The 21210-nt window shown below is 35.4% G+C and overlaps 1 protein-coding gene and 2 long non-coding RNA genes across 3 annotated transcripts; 1 reads left to right on the forward strand and 2 right to left on the reverse strand.

The window, feature by feature from the left end:
- Positions 1 to 998: 998 nt before the first annotated feature.
- LOC146914612 (uncharacterized) lies at positions 999 to 2611 on the reverse strand. The gene is made up of 2 exons (XR_015016844.1): positions 2569 to 2611; positions 999 to 1586 (listed from the first exon to the last, which is right to left on the reverse strand). It is a non-coding gene; the product is annotated as an uncharacterized LOC146914612 (long non-coding RNA).
- A 2638-nt stretch (positions 2612 to 5249) lies between these two features.
- LOC146914613 (uncharacterized) lies at positions 5250 to 6656 on the reverse strand. The gene is made up of 2 exons (XR_015014318.1): positions 6151 to 6656; positions 5250 to 5788 (listed from the first exon to the last, which is right to left on the reverse strand). It is a non-coding gene; the product is annotated as an uncharacterized LOC146914613 (long non-coding RNA).
- Positions 6657 to 10339: 3683 nt separating this feature from the next.
- On the forward strand, positions 10340 to 17721 carry LOC146914614 (uncharacterized). The gene is made up of 5 exons (XM_085721095.1): positions 10340 to 12205; positions 12983 to 13439; positions 13821 to 14018; positions 14295 to 14468; positions 17087 to 17721. Exons 1-5 carry the CDS (start codon positions 10721 to 10723, stop codon positions 17719 to 17721), a joined length of 2949 nt encoding a protein of 982 aa, XP_085577221.1. The 5' UTR covers positions 10340 to 10720.
- The last annotated feature ends 3489 nt before the right edge of the window (positions 17722 to 21210 follow it).

The raw sequence follows: 21210 nt of genomic DNA on the forward strand, positions 1-21210 counted from the left end.
TGATTAGTTTGTACTATTATAAGTTTGTGCTAGATTTTATTGGGAATATTTTGATATGATGTAATGAAAATTATACATTTCACATTCTTTATAACATTCTTTATTTTGATATTGATGCTTATAGGTTGTTACAAAACCATTAGACAATTAGTTTGGTTTCACAAAGAACACTATCAAAACCATTAAACCATATTTATGGTTTCAACAATAGTTTTTATTTAAAACCATTTATCAATAATGATTTTCACTATTCTTTTAGGAGCACTTGTTGTGGAGCACTTGTTATTGGAAATTATAACATTCACATTCTTTGTTGTTACGTATTCATGATTATAGGTTGTTACAAAACCATTAGACAGTTAGTTTGGTTTCGCATAGAACACTATCAAAACCATTGAACCATACTTATGGTTTCAGTAATAGTTTTTATTTAAAACCATTTATCAATAATAATTTTCACTATTCTTTTATTTTATTTACCATTTGACAATTATTTAATAGGTTATAAGTGTGTACTATTAAGTGGTTACTTAATAATGATTTTAATGTTTATCACCTTTTTTTTATTACAAAACCATTAGACAATTATTTTGGTTTCACATTGAAAACTATCAAAATGTGTACTATTAAGTGGTTTTTTTGAAAACTAATTTTAATAAAATTGAACATTCTTGGGCCAAAAATTAAATAAAATGAACGGTATACTATGATAGATACTATAAAAAGACACAACCAACTGATTATGTCACTTTTCGTAGAAACTCGAGAGGTTTAACACGAAAAACAAACATAAAATAAAGCAAAAGTATGTTTTCTTTTTCTAGAAGATAAATTGTTTAAAACAAATTAATAATTTCATTTAAAACCATTAGGCAGTTATTCTGGTTTCACATAGAACACTATCAAAACCATTTAACCGTACTTATGGTTTCAGTATTCCATACCCCTAATATTAGTAAAATTAAATTAAATTAAATTGAACATTATTGGGCTAAAAATTAAATAAGATGAACAGTATAATATGATAGATACTATTAAAAGACACACCTAAATATCAAAACCATTAAACCATACTTATGGTTTCAGTATTCCATACCCCTAAGTTTGTTTCACCATAAACTTGATACAAATCCAGAAATTCATAAACTTGATACAAACATTAACAAAAAACTTAACACTAATCTAGAAATCCAGAAATTCAATAAAAAAAAAACATTAACGTGCTAGCTTTTGAATCAATTCTTCATAGTATGAAGTTGGTGCCTTCTCCACATAGTTTCTTTTGCAATTGCTTGAGTCGCTTAATATTGATGAACATATTCCAATTCTCAAATTCATAGTTTTTGCAGCCTTGCCATTCTTCCCATAATTTTCATCATCTGAACTTCCTTCATCAGAATCTTGTGCAACATTTTGTTGTTTCTTTTTTTGATGCTTCTTTTCTTTACCCTTAGACTTTCTTGTTTTCTGCTCCTTATTTTTACTACCATCAGATGATGAAGCTGTGTCATTCCTTTCATCCTCCTCCATTTGTGTTAGCCCAAAACTGAATGATGACAATGGCTCTAGCTCTTTAGTTTTTTCACCTGCATGATCAAAGAAAACCATTAAATACATCTAATGGTTTTGGAGTACAACTGACCAAAACCATTTCCACGGCACAATTGTTTTTGCATAGTTTTTAAAGTTTAACAAAGTTCTAACAAAGTGCATTGTGGTGTATGGCTTCTAAATCCTATGTCCATATTACGTCTTATTTTCACTTATATTTCTGGCTCTTGTTTGTTTTTTCCTAACAAAAATAACAATAATGAATTTTTTGTTATATTCAAAATAATTCACACACACATACAATACATACACTAAAGCTTTTGTATGTTGCCAACATGACGTGAAGCCAACGCAAGCTTATTTCAATATCTCTGGTATACCGTACAATGTGGTAAGAAACAAAACTAATATTATTCACTTACTAAGATTGATGTTCTACCATATCTTTTTGGTAAGTAAACGTTACCAAAGGACCTAAGAAACAAAACTAAAAGGCTCTTATTTAGGAAACTAGACCCTAGATGTAGACATTGAAAATCAAGAGTGCAATAACAAAAATCTGAAGTGAAATTAAGAGAAAGGCAAGACTAACACATCTACTTACACATGTTAAAACTGGTTGCCACAAAGGCACACATAGACAATTTTTTCCCTAATATGATAAAATGTTACTAATAAATAATTAAACAATAACTGTGATGACTATAATAGAGACACAAATAGATGGGTAAAAGTTTAAGCATGCACGTTCATGAAGAGTTCTGTGTTTCACTACATAGATCTAAATGCTCCACTTCCATTTATAAAACATACACTAAAGCTAACTCTAAATGCTCCAAGGCCACACAAATTTCTTAATTAACCTGTTAGCAAATTTCTTAACCCAAAATCTCCGAATTCAACAACAAGTAGCATTAAGAAATTGACATGAATATCATCTCAGGTTTCAGCTCAGTCAAATAGCAAACACATAGAGTGCATAGATTAGAAATTTGCGAAAACAGAAAATTTGAAAACCTCGGAATCCAAAGCATCGTTGGTTGCAACATTTTCATGCTCTGCAAATAGAAACACAAATAATTTCATTAAAAAAACGATATAGTTAGCGATTTCAGATAAATTAAGAAGTAAAAGAGAAAGTGTGTGACCTAAGGTTTGCAATGTCCAGATACGCTTCATGATGGAATGGATTAGATCCTATTATTGAATGAAGAAGTTGAAGATTAGGATAGAAAGAAAATTAGTATGAAGAGTGGAATTAGAGAAGAAAGGGTTATAGGATTGCCGTATAGATTCGAAGAAAGAGACACAAATAACTGGTGGAAGATGCTTGCGGCGGCGGAAGATGAAGATGATGCCGATGACAATGCGGCGGTGATGATGTTGAACGACGGTCACGAAGACGGTTTCCGGTGGTGAAAGTTTGTTACCGGCGGTGGTTGAAGTTGGAAATGGAGAGAAAACGCTCGTGATGCTCTGTTTTGGTTTGTTTGCTTTCTTCACCTGTCTTTCTTTGAGGTGTAGGAAGTAATTCTGTTGGGCTAGTTGCATAATGGGCTGGACTAATGCAGGCTTATGCATGGTGCATAAGTTATGGCTTATGCATGATAACCACACCCCTCCATAATATATCATGGTAATATATTCGATCATTCAAGTTTTTTGTGTGTTAGATGATCATAAATATGAAATTATGACTAATAGATAGATAGATATATAGTGAAAGACTAACTTAATGGATCTCTGCAAATGCAAGATAATAAGGTCATAGAGAGAGAGGAGAGAATGAGAGATGAAAATGTTGGGAAACGGCGTTGCACCTTGAAATTGTAAAAGTGAGTGGATATTAACATTTATAATGAGTTTATCACAAGATGGATTAGGGTTTAGGTTAAGTTTTCACAAGGCCGGCCCAATTGCACTCTAAGACAGACATCCGCATTGGGCCTGAACTTTATCTTGGCCTCAAACTTATTATTATAAGAATTTTGCTCTCCACCCAGCACGTTTTGCTCCCACCCTGCAGCCGTTCCATATTTACCCTTGCGCATGTTAACTAACGCAAGTGTAAATGTATGCGTTAGTTAACATGCGTTGCGCAACTTAAGTAACGCAAGTGTTAAACACTGCGTGAGTTAACTTGCGTACACATTAAGCACTACGTGAGTTAACTCACGCACAGTCTGTGCATACAACCAGCAGAGTTGGAAACCTCTTTTCTCCCTGTTTTTTCCAATCATTCTTTGAGGGAAATGTGTTTCTGTGTTGCTGATAAATGACTTAACTAACGCTGCGCAAGTTAACTTGCGCAACGCATGTTAAGTCACGCATAAATCACAACTTGCGCATGTTAAGGTGCGCAGCGTGACTTAACTTGCGCAGGGGTAAAAATGGAATGGCTGCAGGGTGCGAGTGATTTGTGCTGGGTGGAGAGCAAAATTCTTATTATAATTCAATTGATAGTATTGATTTTATTACTATTAATTATTTTAGGTTTGGGAATATGAATTTTTATATATTTTATAATTAATTTATTTACTAAAAAATTAATCAATATTATGAAAGTATTTAACATATTCATTTTATATTGATAAAACCATCGATAATTCTATTTGGTTGATTGGTGTTGGTTAGTGCATTCATCTTTGGCGAGATAATTGGCTCATTGCCCCTTTCGTGGAAATGCTTGATATGTGATTGAAGCATGCCATTGGAACCTCCCCTATAAGCTTTCTAGTCAACCAGAAGTGGTCTATACAACTCAAAAGATGACTCTGCCATTTTTTCAACTTGCTAACAAGCTTTTTTGGATGCATTCATCCGACAATATGATATTTGCAAAACAAGATTTTAATTTTTCGCACCCTTATCCTTCTCACCTTGGGCTTCTATTATTTTGGCTTCTATTATTTGGATGTCTTGCATTGGTCTCATATTCTTTTGTTTTAAGGCGTGATATGCTCCTTAAATTGCCTACAAATGATAATCTTCGAATGTGGGGTTGTGTTGTGGTTTCAGTTTGTGTATTGTGTTTGTCTACAGTTAGGAACCTGCAGTCACTTGTATCTCCCTTGTCCTTTTGTTGTGGCTCTTTGGTTTTGGTTGGGTATCCAATATAGATGTATATTTGATAGAACGTCAATACTCGTAGTGCTCTCTTACGTGCCTTTTGCTTGCAGTTCTTAGATTCTGGACATGTTTATTGTTGTTCTTCATAGAATTCATACTATTTTCTTTAGTTTGGTGAAAATTACGTTTCAAGCTGCAAAAGCTAAGATTACTTCACTAGTGGCCATTGAAGTAAAAATAATAGTCACAAGCAAATGGGGTTTGACTTTTGACCCTTTGAATTTGAAGAATCGGAGAATCTAAAGTATGGATCAAAATGAATTTTATACACGAAAAGATTGGTTGAATGTGTTTAATTTTAAACTATCAAATAAAGGAGTTAAATGATATAGAAGATGAAATAAAGAAACTTTTCCGGTCTACCTATAACATCATGGTCTTTTTTAGGATATTGTTATTTTAATTATTTATTAGGTTTATTAGATCACTTGGTCGCTTAACTTATTTCATGTTTTCATTTTGGTCCCATAAGTAATAAAAAGTACCTTTGAGTCCCTCAACTTTTCAGCCGTTTGCCAAATAAATCCCAACTGTTAACTATAACTCCAAATATCTATAGTGGACCAACCTTAAAAGAGGTCCATGGTAGACCTTATTAAATTTTGTAATTTTATCCATTCGATCTATTTATCATAAAAGGGACCGTTAGATTTTACATGGGTAATTACTGATTTACCCCTTTCTTCTTCATATCCAAAACTGAACTTCCAACCTTCATCTTCTTCTTCTTCTTCACAATCCAAAACCTAGAACTTCCATCTTTCTTCTTCTTCCTAATCCAAAACCCAACTTCAATTTCTTCTTCTCATCATTATGTCTACTTTTTATAACCTCTTGATCTTCATCATCTTCAACATTATGTTCATATAAAACACAAAAAAACTTGTACAAACAAGCCCAGGAAAAAAAAAATTATCGAATCCTTCACCATTCACTGAAATATTAATTGGATTCAATTACTTAAAAAAAAAAAAAAAAATCCAGAATTGAAACACAACAATTCACAAACGTGCTGTTACAGGTTACAAAACACAAATATGATTTTCTAAGAACACAAATCTGCAAATCTTCTTTTTCTCATACTTCAAATCTGTAACTCATGTAATACCTGCAACAATGCAAAATTTCCCATACTGAAATATGTCATAGCTAGAAAATATATTAATAAAAGAAAACTAAAAAAATGGATAATGATAAGTATCAGTAAAAGAAGAAGGATAGAAAGAAAATGAAGTATCAATTTTTTCAACATTAATCAGCTTCATCATTTCATCTTCCACGTTCGGATACAAACATTCATCAGCTTCATCATTTCAGAAAATCAAAAAAATTAGAAAAGTAAATCTCAAATTCATGTGTTTTGAATATCCTTCATCATTTCATTAAATATTCATCAGCTTTATCAATCATTCACTCATTTCAGCCAATCTAAATAGTAGTTCAAGAAAATAAATGGGTTCAATCCTTAACTCATACTCCTGCTGCGAAATTCGGATACAAACATTGTCCTCCTTGATTGAGCGTGGTACAACCAGATCGTCTTCCACCTCCGACGAAGGTACACGATTTTGTTTCTCTTTCTCGTTTTCGATCTCTTCCACCACCGCGTCGGAGTTTCTTCTTCCGCCGCCGTCACGTTTCCGTTTCTCATCTCCGTTTCACATTTCCTCATAACCTTATACTTTGTTTGGATTTTGATTAATTGAAGTTGGGATCGATTTTTTGATTGAGAAGGCAAAAGTCAAAGAGAAGGAGGAGAATGTAATGAAGATGATAGATGGGGGAATGGTATCCGATGAAGAAGAGAGAGCATGAGAGTTAAGGAAAAGGGGGGTTTGAGGGGGGAGAGAGTAGATCGAGATTGAGATAGATTGGGAAAAAAAATCAAATTTTTTTCTGGATTTTTTTTTAATGAAGCTGATGAATGAGGGAGAGGAAGAAGATGAAGAATGGGATATATTGTGAGATACAGTGGACATGCATGATCTAATAGTCTTCCTTTAATAAAAAAGATCAAACGGTTTATATTAAAAAAATAAACAGAATCTATGGTGGACCACTCTTAAGGTTGGTCCACTATAGACATCATTTGGGTTAAAGTTAACCGTTGGGATTTATTTGGCAAACGGAGAAAAATTTGAAGGACCAAAACGTACGTTTTATTAATTGTGGGACCAAAATGAAAACTTGAAATTATTTGAGGGACCATTGGATCAAATAAGCCTATTTATTATTTATTAATTTGTTTGATGTGTTTGAATTGTTGGAATAGTTGGTTTTATTAGAGATAGAGAAATTAAGGGTATTTTCGTAATTTGAGAGTGAGGGTATTTTAGTAATTTAGAAGTGGAGGCTTATTTAAAGAGCATAGTAGAACTTTTAGAAATTAATAGATTAGAAGTAAATATTAAAAAGAGATTTAAGTGTAGTAGAATGAGTAGTGTAATTTTTATCAGTAAAAGTTAAGTGAACTAAGCTCAGTCAAAGTTAAGTGAACCAAGCTCAAATGGTGTGGATATATAAGAGTAGTAGTAGTCACATTTCAGGGTTAAGAAATCATTTGGTAAGTTTTACAAAGAGAGGAGAGAAAATAGAGTAAGTGAGAAGATAAATAAGAGGAAGAAAATTTATAGGGAAAAAGAAGAGAAAGCTTGGAGGACTAAAGTGAAGGGGTAGATTGAAGTTTAGGAGGCTAGCTTAATTGGATAAAACGGTAAGAGGGAAAGTTATTTTCACCATCTAAAATTGATGAGAAATTGTGTGGTTTTGGATTATATGTGTTCTTGCATATTCATAAAATTGTTATTGAATTAAGTTGAATTTCGTGCTCCTTTTATTATGGTTATTTTGAATATGTAAAAAGTGATGAAAACATGTTGTTGTTGCATGAAAATCTATGTTTGGTTATGGTAAGTTGGTGATTTTGAGTTTTTCGCTTAATTGAATGAAAATCATGAAGTTGTTGAAGAATGGTGTTAAATCTATGTTATATTGGAATGTCAAATGTTGGTAATTAGTTGTTAGGTTAATATTTACTCATTCGTTCGAGTTTGAACTCAAGACATGACTCCAACTTTTAATCTCTTAACCCAAGCAGGCTGAGTTACCATAAACCCCAACACCCCCTCCCCTGAACAAAACTTCATATTTACTTTCTACTTTTTTTAATGACATATATTAATAATTAGTTGTTAGATTAATATTTACTCATTCGTCAGAGTTTAAACCCATAATCTTCAACTTCTTATCTCTAAACTCATATCGGCTAAGCTACTCAAACCTCCATCCCTTGAAACAAAACTACATATAAACTTTATATTATTTGTAAAATCAAATATTTTAATACAACTATATATTTTTTTTTCTACAAAAACTACACACTATTGTTTAGATTTATAATTTATACTTTTTCGTAAAAAAAACTTTATAGTGAATACTAAGTTTAATTTAAATTTATGCTTATTTATTTCTCAAATAACTTTAATACTCATTACTTTTGTGTGAGAAGTTTTTTTTTTTTTTGTGCAAATTAGTTTTTAATTTTAATAATATTTTATAAATGCGTTAAATCCACGTGCTTGGTACGGGTATCATACTAGTGACTACTTTATTTGCTTACATCGAAAATCCTAAATTATTAGGCTGACAATTGTCAATGGTTGATTTCATAAGCCTCCACTACATAAGATGAATTATAGATAAAGATGCAATTACACTTAGAAAAAACATCTCATTGTTTCGAAGATGGATTGCAGCACGAACATTCTTTTCCTCTGGTTTTTCAAAAGCTTTCTCACAATTATTAGCTCCAAAACCAGCAGCTATTGCACTATCTCTTGCAGTTTGAGGATCAGTTGGCAACAAACGCAATGCCTTTTGTAATTCATTAATAGTTGTTTCATAGAATTCATTAACACAACTGTTAAGAGCTGGATCAGTGGGAAAAAGTTTTCTCATTTCAAAAAGATCAAGTTGAACCGCTGCTGCGTCATTTTGAACCATCTCCAAGATATACAAGGAGAGGTCATGGTAATTTGTGGCTGAGGTGATTTCTGGGTCAGTTTTCAATATATTCAAGCATAATTTGATATTGCTGCTAGGGTTGCTGTACTCATTGCATAAAGATTCATACAAGCTGACTGATATTGCTGGAAGAGGAGCATAAAATATGATGCACAAGAAGAAAATGAACAATGATGTTTGTGTTGTGGATTTCATTTTTCTAATGGTGTATGGAGGTAGCAAAATTGAGAAATAAATAAATATTGGGTAAGATGTGAGGAGAATCAGATAAATAGTGAGAAAAAAGATAAGAAAGTCAAGAATATATATAATGAGGAAGAGTCAAGAGAATTAATTCGACAAAATTGATTTACCAATAATTGACATTATGGCCCCTTTTCAAAAAATAATACTACCTCCGTCCCTTATTATAGGACCCTTTTAGAAAAAAAATTTGTCTCTTTTTATAAGACCCTTTTGATTTTTTCAAGTACATTAATCATTTCTTTACAAAATTACCCCTATTTACTCTACATATTTTTTTGTAAAGCAATAAATTATTTTTTCCTTTGATAAAAGAACAACAATAAATTTATGTGGGAAAACAATAGACTAGTAACTCTCATTCATGCACCATTCTTCAACATTCTTTGAAGCTGCCTTTATTCACGTCTCATAATAAAAACAGTGGTAACTCCCATTCATGCACCTCTTTTGTTCAAAAATATGTTAAGAGTGGTAACTGATTTATGTTATAATCGTGATCACAAGGATTAAAAAGGATGTTTAAATCTATGTTAAGAGGGGTTTCCATGGCTTCCTATAATTTTTCGTGAAGGGTTGTTTCATGCTCATTGTTCTTAAAAATAATGGCGCCAGAAATTTGCAAAATAATTCCTAAAATTTTTAAGTTTAGTGCCTTAAAAATTTAAATTTTAGGAAAAAATGAGCGATTGCAAATTTTTGTGAAAAAAGAAAAGAAAGTGAATGTTTATTCATGTTCCAATTTTTCTGTGCCATGGCTTTTCCAACTGGTCTACATTCAACCCAAGAGGTTCATTCACGTTCCTTTTCTTTTATGGGTACAATGATAAATTAATTTGGTGCATTAATCAAGTAGTAGTATGTAATTAATATAAGAAAATAATGAGTTGTGATTTCAATTATTAGAAGGGCAAACATGGAAAAAATTATCATTTGCCAACAAATTTAACACAATAATCAACTTTCTTAAAACCCGTGTTTTTTCTGAAAGGGTCCTATAATAAGGGACGGAGGTAGTAATTGACAATTACGGTTGTTGGAACACTAGTTAATTCTAGTGAGAAAAATTGGAAAGAAAGAAAACACTACGAGAAACTAGTGTGTGGGTATGTGACTTAAAAATGTCCCACATTGGAGAGTCACCCCAACTAGTAAGTGTTTATATAAGGGTAGGGTGACCTCCAAGGGTGTGCCCTTGGGGTACGAAAGCGTAGGCGTAACAAATTGATGTGTTACAATCCGACCCGATCCAGAAACTTCCGGATATTTCCAGTTAAGAAACAAAACGCGTTTGCTTAAGGATTAAGCAGACTTAATCCCCAAGTAACCCGTTTTTTTGTTACTAACTCTGCCTATAAAAGGACAGCTCGCCCCACTCATTCTTCACACCAAAATCTCACAGTTGATGCTTCCTGTGCGATTTTCTCTCTTCTCCCTTCGATTTTAACAAATCGTTCTTCTTCTTCTACTCCATTCTGTCCCATCGGTTTCGAATAGAGCGGTTACGTACTGTATCGAGTGGCTTCGATCAAACGATTGAACCATATTTTGAGGTGTAATTCTCGAGCGACTATATATTGTGCAGTATATACTCGTAACAGTGATCTGGGCTGTTTTATCCTGGAGACGGCGTGGTTGATTGTCTACCTTGCACAAATTAGGGTAGTGCCGCGAAACGTCTTAAAGAAAGTGACCTGGTCGTGACTCACCCAGTAATTTCGTTCGGTATAATTTTTAAATCGAAATCCAACAATTTTAAGACGTTTCTGAAAACATGAGTACCAACAACGAAATTACTGTATCTGGAACAGCTATCGATTTCAACAAACCGTTTAAGTTTCACGGTAGTAACTTCAAGCGTTGGCAAACAAAGATGATGTTTTTTCTAACTACTAAAAAGGTTGCCCACGTCTTGAAGAACAACATACATGTGATACCATCGATGTCGGTTCCTATGGAAACGACTAATAACGGTAAGACAGCAGCGGGCACAGATGCTTCTGTTTCTGCTAGAAATGCTGAGTTGGAAAGGCGTAATCCCGAACATGCTGAAAAGGTGAAACATGCTGAAAAGGAAATACTCCTCTGGCAAGACGATGATTACCTGTGCAAGAATTACATATTGAACTGTCTTACGGATCATCTATATGATCTGCATCTTATTTATAAGACAGCTAAGGATGTTTGGGATGCTCTTCAGAATAAATATAATACTGAAGAGGCTGGCTCAAAGAAATTTGTTGTGAGCCGGTACCTGAACTATAAGATGAACGACGAGAAATCTATCGAAGAACAATCACATGAGCTTCAGAATATTGCTCATGAGATTTTTATTGAAGGGATTCAATTACCTGAGCAGTTTCAGATTGCTGTGATAATTGATAAACTACCCCCTGCTTGGAAGGACTTCAAGAACGCCCTTAGGCATAAGACTAAGGAGTTTTCTCTTGAAAGTCTGATTACTCGACTTCGTATTGAAGAAGAGGCAAGAAAACAAGAACTGAATGAAGAGGTGTTTGTTGTCTCGAACAACAACACTAAAAAGAAATCTGTGGGTGCTGTTCTGAAGCCTGCTGGCAAACAATTCAAGAATCAGAACCGTCCTGCAAATAAGAGTTCCAATCGGAATAAGAATGGGAACCCTCAAAAGGTCCCAAGAGCTCAACCATCAAAGAATGACCCTGCTCAACCGTTTAATTGCTACAATTGCGGACAACCAGGTCATATGGCACGAAAGTGTAGAAACCCATCCACTAGACTGGCTCAAGCTCAGGCTCACTTGACAACAAATGAGGAGCAGCCGTATATGGCAATGATAACTGAAATCAACATGGTGGGTGGATCTGATGGTTGGTGGATAGACACAGGTGCCTCTCGCCATGTCTGTTATGAACGTGCTATGTTCAAGACATACACTGCTGCTGAAGATCAGAAGGTGCTGTTGGGAGATTCTCACACCACTGAAGTTGCTGGAACCGGAGATGTGGAGCTGAAATTCACTTCCTGGAAGACTCTCATATTGAAGGATGTGATGCACACTCCTAGAATTAGGAAGAATTTAGTTTCTGGTTTTTTATTGAATAAGGCTGGTTTTGAACAAATCATAGCATGTGATATGTACTCTATTACTAAGGATGGGGTTTTTGTTGGGAAAGGGTATGCTACTGATGGTATGTTTAAGTTGAATCTTATGAATAAAATTTCTCCTTCTGCTTATATGTTGTGTGATTTTAATATTTGGCATGCACGACTCTGTCACGTTAATAAACGAATCATTTCTAATATGAACAATCTCGGTTTAATTCCTAAATTATCTTTGAATGAATTTGAAAAATGTCAGTTTTGTAGTCAAGCAAAAATAACAAAAGGATCTCATAAATCTGTAATAAGAGAAACCGAACCATTTGAATTAGTACATTCTGATATATGCGAACTTGATGGTAACTTGACTAGAAACGGGCAAAGATACTTTATAACTTTTATCGATGATTGCTCTGATTACACTTATGTGTATTTAATGAAAAACAAAAGTGATGCGCTTGATATGTTTAAAATTTTTGTCAAAGAAATTGAAACTCAATTCAATAAAAGAATCAAGCGCTATCGTAGTGACAGAGGCACTGAATATTTATCACACACATCCAATGAGTATTATAAAGAGCACGGAATCATTCATGAAACAACTGCACCTTACTCTCCTGAGATGAACGGTAAAGCGGAAAGAAAAAATAGAACCTTTACCGAGTTAGTAGTTGCCATCATGCTTAATTCTGGTGCAGCACCTCATTGGTGGGGGGAAATTTTATTAACTGTTAGCTACGTGCTAAATAGAGTACCTAAAACTAAGAACAAAATTTCTCCTTATGAAATTTTGAAGAAAAGACAACCAAATTTGTCTTACATTCGAACATGGGGTTGTCTAGCCTATGTAAGGATTCCTAATCCCAAGAGAGTCAAACTAGCAAGTAGAACCTATGAATGTGTATTCATTGGGTATGCCTTGAACAGTAAAGCATATAGGTTTTATGACCTAAAGGTTAAAGTGATCATAGAATCAAATGACGCCGATGTCTATGAAACGAAATTTCCCTTTCTATCAAGAGATAGTGGGGGTAATAGTGGGGGCGCAAATATGAACACTACACCTGATCACACTCCGGTGATTAAGGATAGTGATAAGAACATCATAACTGATGTAACAGAACTTCGAAGAAGTAAGAGAGCAAGAACTGCTAAAGAGTATGTACCTGAATATGTGGTCAATACATTAGAAGTGGATCCATCAAATCTTAAGGAAGCTTTATCTTCCTTGGATGCTGACTTATGGCAAGAAGCCATAAATGATGAAATAGATTCTCTACAATCGAACGAAACTTGGCACTTGACTGAACTACCTCCAGGCTGCAAACCAATAGGTTGTAAATGGATTCTGAAAAGGAAACTGAAACCTGATGGAACTGTTGATAAATACAAGGCACGCCTTGTAGCCAAAGGTTTCAGACAAAGAGAAAATATAGATTTTTTCGATACCTACTCACCAGTTACTCAAATCACATCCATAAGGGTACTAATTTCCTTGGCTGCTGTTTATAACTTGATTGTACACCAAATGGATGTGAAAACTGCTTTTTTGAATGGTGAGTTGGAAGAAGAAATCTATATGGAACAACCTGAAGGTTTTGTAGTCCATGGACAGGAAAGCAAAGTCTGTAAGTTAGACAAATCTCTGTATGGTCTAAAACAAGCCCCTAAGCAATGGCATGAAAAGTTTGACAACTTAATGATTACGAATGAGTTCAAAGTGAATGAAAGTGACAAATGTATCTACTACAAGTATGATAAAAACATTTGCACTATCATATGTCTATATGTAGACGACCTACTCATATTTGGGTCAACCATTCATGCCATAAATTCTGTGAAATCACTGTTGAGTAACAACTTTGATATGAAGGACCTAGGAGAAGCTGATGTAATCCTTGGCATCAAGATCACTAGATCAGATAAAGGAATTTCCTTGGATCAGTCTCATTACGTTGAGAAGATATTAAGGAAATACAACTACATTGACTGTAAACCTGCAAGCACACACTATGATCCAAGTGTAAAACTTTTTAAGAACACTGGAGATGGTGTTAGACAAACTGAATATGCGAGCATCATTGGCAGTCTCAGATATGCCACTGATTGTACTAGACCCGACATTGCCTATGTTGTGGGACTCTTATGCAGATTTACAAGTAGGCCAAGCAAGGAACATTGGCATGCTATTGAGAGAGTCATGAGATACCTGAAAGGGACTATGACATTAGGACTGCATTATCAAAAATACCCTACTGTACTTGAAGGGTACGGTGATGCAGATTGGAACACCTTGTCGGATGATTCCAAAGCGACCAGCGGCTATATATTTAGCATAGCTGGAGGAGCTGTTTCTTGGAAGTCTAAGAAGCAGACTATTCTGGCTCAGTCCACAATGGAATCTGTGATGATAGCACTAGCTACTGCTAGTGAAGAAGCAAGTTGGCTAAGATCCTTGCTAGCTGAAATCCCTTTATGGGAGAAACCGTTACCAGCTGTGTTAATTCATTGCGATAGTACCGCGGCTATTGCAAAGATTAAGAATCGTTATTACAATGGTAAGAGATGACAGATAAGGCGAAAACACAGCACGATTAGAGAGTGTATCTCTAATGGAGCGGTTAGAGTTGATTTTGTACGTACGAATGAAAACTTAGCTGATCCTTTGACGAAAGGACTTAATAGAGAGAAAGTCCGAGAAACATCCAGTAGGATGGGACTAATGTCTATAGCCCACTGAATGATGGTAACCCGACCTATATGACTGGAGATCCCAAGAGTTAGGTTCAATGGGTAAAAACAAGTCACGAAGTGGTAGAACATGCTATGAGAGAAAGAATATAGAAAGCATGATCCTGCAGCGAAAGAAGGATGAGGTAATAGTAACTCTTAATGAGATCTATACTCTATGTTGAGTGGGGTACACAGCTACAGGAGTACCTTTGATAGACTCACCTATACGAATGTGGAACTTAGGCCAGTCCTATGGAATTTTGAGGCAGAATTCCTAGAGCATTCGTTAAAACTGGGATACACGTGCAGGGCCTTAAAACGCACGGGCTTTTAGAATACACCTATGAAAAGGTCTGTGTGTGGATTCTATGTCTGAGATAGAGTTCAATGCTATAAGCAACTCTTGTTAAATCAGAATACCTTCCACTATGCAAAGGTTCAAGTTGTTGGCAACACCTTTGTATATTAGCAAATCTTATGGAAACGTTTTACGTTATTTCTTGAAACCATTTTGAAGTCAAGTGGGGGATTGTTGGAACACTAGTTAATTCTAGTGAGAAAAATTGGAAAGAAAGAAAACACTATGAGAAACTAGTGTGTGGGTATGTGACGTAAAAATGTCCCACATTGGAGAGTCACCCCAACTAGTAAGTGTTTATATAAGGGTAGGGTGACCTCCAAGGGTGTGCCCTTGGGGTACCCATTTTTGTGAATGGGTGAACGCTTACAAAATATATATATCACGCTTACAAAGTAAACATTGATATATATTTTTTTGTCACTTGAAAATGTTAAATTAATTAATTAATTAATTTTTCATTATACGCGTAACAAATTGATGTGTTACAATCCGACCCGATCCAGAAACTTCCGGATATTTCCAGTTAAGAAACAAAACGCGTTTGCTTAAGGATTAAGCAGACTTAATCCCCAAGTAACCCGTTTTTTTGTTACTAACTCTGCCTATAAAAGGAGAGCTCGTCCCACTCATTCTTCACACCAAAATCTCACAGTTGATGCTTCCTGTGCGATTTTCTCTCTTCTCCCTTCTATTTTAACAAATCGTTCTTCTTCTTCTACTCCTTTCTGTCCCATCGGTTTCGAATAGAGCGGTTACGTACCGTATCGAGTGGCTTCGATCAAACGATTGAACCATATTTTGAGGTGTAATTCTCGAGCGACTATATACTGTGCAGTATATACTCGTAACAGTGATCTGGGCTGTTTTATCCTGGAGACGGCGTGGTTGATTGTCTACCTTGCACAAATTAGGGTAGTGCCGCGAAACGTCTTAAAGAAAGCGACCTGGTCATGACTCACCTAGTAATTTCTTTCTGTATAATTTTTAAATCGAAATCCAACAACGGTGAATTAATTTTTACCAATAAAGTTCACCAAGAAAAAATTGACTCGCATGGGATGATAGTCTTGTGTGGATTTGATTTTGCAAATGATATTGATGAATATGAGAACATTTTTTTGACAAATGAATATGAGAGAATTCTTGAAACTGATTTTCTTTTTTATCAAAGTGCAATTGATTTTCTCTATCCATATATCAACCAATAGTTAGATACCCTAATCAATAAAAAAAATAAATTGTTGTCAAATAGTCTATTTAGAAAAACAAGACACCATCCCCACTGACAAAGAAGGAGCAAGGGAACACTCCTCACTTGCATAAGTTGAGAATCAAGGGTTCGATTATAAACTTTGTTTGGGCATTGGTTGATGCCGCCTTTGTTTGGCTTGTAATTTTGTAAATTTTATGTAGTGTTTTTTATACGTCTTATGTTGGAGGAACTACTATTTGGTTGTTAATATATATCCCATTTTAACTTGTTCAAAAAATAAAAATAAAAGATTCGATTATAATTAACTATTAAAATAAACAAAAAATTAATTTTCGTGCCGAATATTAAATTTAATTAGAAAATACTTAATAGCTTTGATATTTGATAAATTTTAGTCGAAAATAATGATAATATATTTTTTTTTGTGGTGTATGGGGGTTTGAACCTCAGATTTTGCATATATCATGCATTGTCCTTATCAACTGACTTAATAGCCCACAATCACTAGCGTGTTGACTTCCAGGAGTAAGAGACACAGGGTTCACAGACAAAATCAACAGGGACGAGTAGAAAGAGTGCACAGAAAAGCAACATGTCTCCTACTCCTCCTAAGCCAACTCCAAAAAATCCGAAGATGCCAACACCCGTTAATGTCGACATACCACACAAAGATCAAATCCCAATTTTGATGCATGACTTTATTGAAAAGGTTACAGATGTACCCGGTGATGGCCATTGTGGGTTCTGAGCAGCTGCGGTCCTACGTAACTTGACTGTTGATGATCACACATTAGTTCGGTACAACCTTTACAAAGAGCTTATCGGTAATGAAAATGCCCGCTATCGGAGGATGATTAATGATGATAGGCGGTATAAAGAGGTCTTAGACGCTCTATCCTACGCCGGTATTGGCAATGCACCACGGGATAAATGGATGACAATGCCGGATATGGGTTTCCTCATCGCACAGAAATTCAATCAAGCGGTTATTGTGTTGTCCATTGGGTTAGGGCTCTCGGCAACCTATTTCCCTCTATGTGGTCCACCGCCGTCGCCAAGTATCTATCCGTTGATGTGTCTAGCATATGTGAATGACAACCATTTTATGGCATTGAAATTGAAGGATGATTGTCCAATTCCTCCTACTTGCAACCTATGGAGACAACACCATCGAGAGGATGCAGACCGCTGGCCTGATAGATATGCCAGCCGGATGATAGATTATAATGAGCTAAGTCGGGCAGCGGGTCAAGAGGTGGTAGAAGATGATGAAGAATTGTACATTATTGAAAATCTTGATCCCGGTGAGAGGGTTGGTCCTGTTGGTCCTGGTCCTTGTGTGAAGGTTGAAAATGATGATAGTTCCATTGATCTTTCGGCGCCATAGATTAAATATATATCGTTAATTTAGTTGAAATGTATATCATTAGGTGAAATGTGTAATGATATAAATTCAACTCTTTTTTGGTATAATGATATATATATATATATATATATATATATATATATATATATATATAATCATTTTTTGATATAATATTTAAATTAATTGCCTTTTATACATACATATATAATGATTTATTGAAAAACAATTATAAAAACCACAATGACATGCAAATCTATTTCAGTTCTGTGTACTGGTTGAATCCGGATTATACAATCCGGACATGTTCGGATTATATAATCCAGAAAGCTCCGAGGGTAATTTTGAAAAAAAAATAGGGTCCGCGAGGAAAGACATAGGGTGGGAAAGTAATAGTCACAAAATAAAATTTGAGTCTCATACCTTGGGGAGGCCCATCTCCATTGAGCTGTTTGCACACTCCAAGGTCCGGGCCCTGGATACCATTCTAATAATCTTACCCAATAATTGAATGCAATGCATTTACCAATTGAGAAATGATATTTGTACACCTATTTTCTAACAACTTTTTGACAACTTTTCTCTCTCATACTCACATTATCTTCTTATTCTCCCTCTTCCTTTTTCTCTTTCTATTATTTTTGACCAATCAAAGAAGAGAAAATCAAAGTTGTCATAAAAGTTGTACTAAAGAATTGTACAAATATCACTACTCTTTACCAATTACCATCATCGATACTAGAAACAATTTCTGAGAATCAAATGGTGCCCTTAGCTACCAAAGGAAACCTCAAACCCAATTTTTAGAGTGCGTCAAAATCAAAGGATTGAAATTTGTTCTCAACCACCTCGGTGGAATTATGTCACCGATTCGAGTATGGTAAGGAGATTTCAAAGACGATCCATCACCTCGGTGGGATCAGCGATGACTGTGTTTTGGTGTTTTGCTGACAAAAATGTTGCACTTAAATTAGACATTAGCAAGGCGTAAGATAGAATTGATTGGCTTTACCTTAAGGAAGTGATGCTTAAAATGGGCTTTGACAATAAATGGGTTCAATGGATTATGATGTGTGTTGAAACTGTTGACTACTCTGTTATTGTTAATAATGAGTTGGTAGGTCCGATTTTACCTGGTAGAGGCTTGAGACAAGGTGATCCGTTGTCGCCTTATTTATTTATCTTGTGTGCTGAAGGCTTATCCGCCCTTATTCGGAAAGCAGAACGAAGCGGAGAAATCCATGGAGTGTCAATTTGTACAAATGCACCTACTATTTCTCACCTCTTGTTTGCAGATGATTGCTTTTTGTTTTTCAGGGCCGACGATAGGGAGGCGCAAGTGATGAAGAACATTCTCCATACTTATGAACTAGCTTCCGGGCAGGCCATTAGTCTTCCAAAGTCCGAGGTTTTTTCAGCAGAATTGTTCCATCGCGTTTGAAGGAAACTATTTCTAATATTTTAGGTGTCAAAGTGGTAATGGGGACATGTAAATATCTCGGCATGCCATCTATGGTGGGCAGAAGTAAAGAGGCAACATTTGGCTTTATAACGGACCGTATTTGGCACAAAATTAATAGTTGGAGCAGCAAATGTTTGTCCAAGGCTGGTCGTGAGGTAATGATCAAATCGGTACTACAATCCATCCCATTTTATATTATGAGCATCTTTTTACTTCCAAATAAGCTTGTTGATGCAATAGAAAAAATGATTAATGCTTTTTGGTGGGGCCACGACGGTAATATACGTCGCGGATTACATTGGATGTCTTGGGAAAGGTTGTCTGTTCATAAAATTTTTGGAGGTATGGGCTTTAAGGATTTGACTTCTTTTAATGTGGCTATGTTAGGGAAACAGGGATGGAGGTTCCAAACTGATTCTAGTAGCCTTGTTTGTAGATTATTTAAAGCTAGATATTTTTCTACTTCTGATTTTATTGGGTCCAAAATCGGGCATAACCCAAGCTATGTTTGGCGAAGTATTTTTAGCGCAAAAATAGTGGTAAAACAGGGTGCAAGATGGCGGATTGGTTCAGGGGCCAATATACCTTTCTTAGGCGCCCCTTGGCTCAAGGATGGCTTATCTTTTTCCACTACTAATCCTATTTTTGAGTCTTTGATGCAGGTGAAATTATGTGATTTTATTGATCAAGATTTAAAAATGTGGAAGGTGCCTCTCATTCGTAGCTTGTTTGATGCGCAAACTGCGCAACTCATACTCAATATGTCGTTGCAGCCACTTGTATTGGAGGACAAAATGATATGGAAAGGGGAAAGGAGTGGTAAGTATTCTGTGAAGAGTGCTTACAGAATTTGTGTTACAGAAATTGCAAATAACTTTCATATGCATGTTAATGGTCGTTGGAACCTTATTTGGAAACTAAAAGTGCCTCCTAAAATCAAGAATTTTCTTTGGCGTGTGTGTCGTGGTTGTTTTCCAACACGTGCTCGCTTAAATAGTAGAGGAGTCTCTTGCCCACTTGACTGTGTTCACTGTAATCATAATTATGAAGATAGCATCCATATCCATATTGAGTGTCCTAAAGTTGTGCAAGTATGGCGGAATGCCAATTTATGGGACATAATTGACAGGGTAATTCATCAAGATTATGATATTAGTGCTCTCATTTTCACTCTGTTACAGAATTTATCTTCAGGGCAATGTGAGCTGATGGCAACTATCATGTGGAGTCTTTGGAAATGTAGAAACCTGAAGCTTTGGCAGCAACAACTTGAGTCCGAATCGCAGGTGTTCCAACGTGCAACCTATGTACTTGAAGAATGGCGGACGGCCCAAAGAATTAGATCAAGCAGCAACACTCAATCTACAATTCCGCAAGTTCAGCCTTTCAGACAAGAGGAAGATGTTTGGAAGAAACCAGCACCTGGCATGTACAAATGCAATATTGATGCATCCTTTTCCACTTCCCTTAATAGAGTTGGCTTGGGCATGTGTCTTAGGGATGAGGATGGTGCTTTTGTTCTTGCAAGGACAGAATGGTTTGCCCCTCTTTGTGATATAGATGTGGGGGAGGCTGTTGGTCTACACACAGCTTTGGATTGGCTTTCTAATCAACAGTTTGATAATGTAGATTTTGTTCTTGATTGTAAAAGGGTTGTTGATTGTGTCAATTCTAGTTTAGATGATAGCAGCGAGTTTGGATGTATTATCACTGCTTGTAAACAGCTGCTAGTAGATAGATTTCAGAACTCTCATGTTGAGTTCAGCAGGAGGCAAGCAAATAGGGTAGCTCATGAGTTAGCTCAGGAAGCCCCGTCTAATCCTAGCCCCCATGTTATTCATGATGTACCTACATGTATTTGGCATATTTTAGCTAATGAAATGAATTGATTTCCTTCCTTAAAAAAAAAAATTAGTGCAATTGTTTCTTCCAGTTTTAGGCGTGGAGTTTGTGGATGATGTGGTGGAATAAATGATTTAATTGTTTAAATGTTTTTTCTATTAACACTAGCGAAAAGATGGACACTTAATGCCCGATTTTTTTTCCTGCTC

The sequence above is a fragment of the Medicago sativa genome, chromosome 6 (genome assembly GCF_051527215.1).
Source record: "Medicago sativa cultivar Bolivia chromosome 6, Bolivia_mono, whole genome shotgun sequence".
NCBI lineage: Eukaryota > Viridiplantae > Streptophyta > Magnoliopsida > Fabales > Fabaceae > Medicago > Medicago sativa.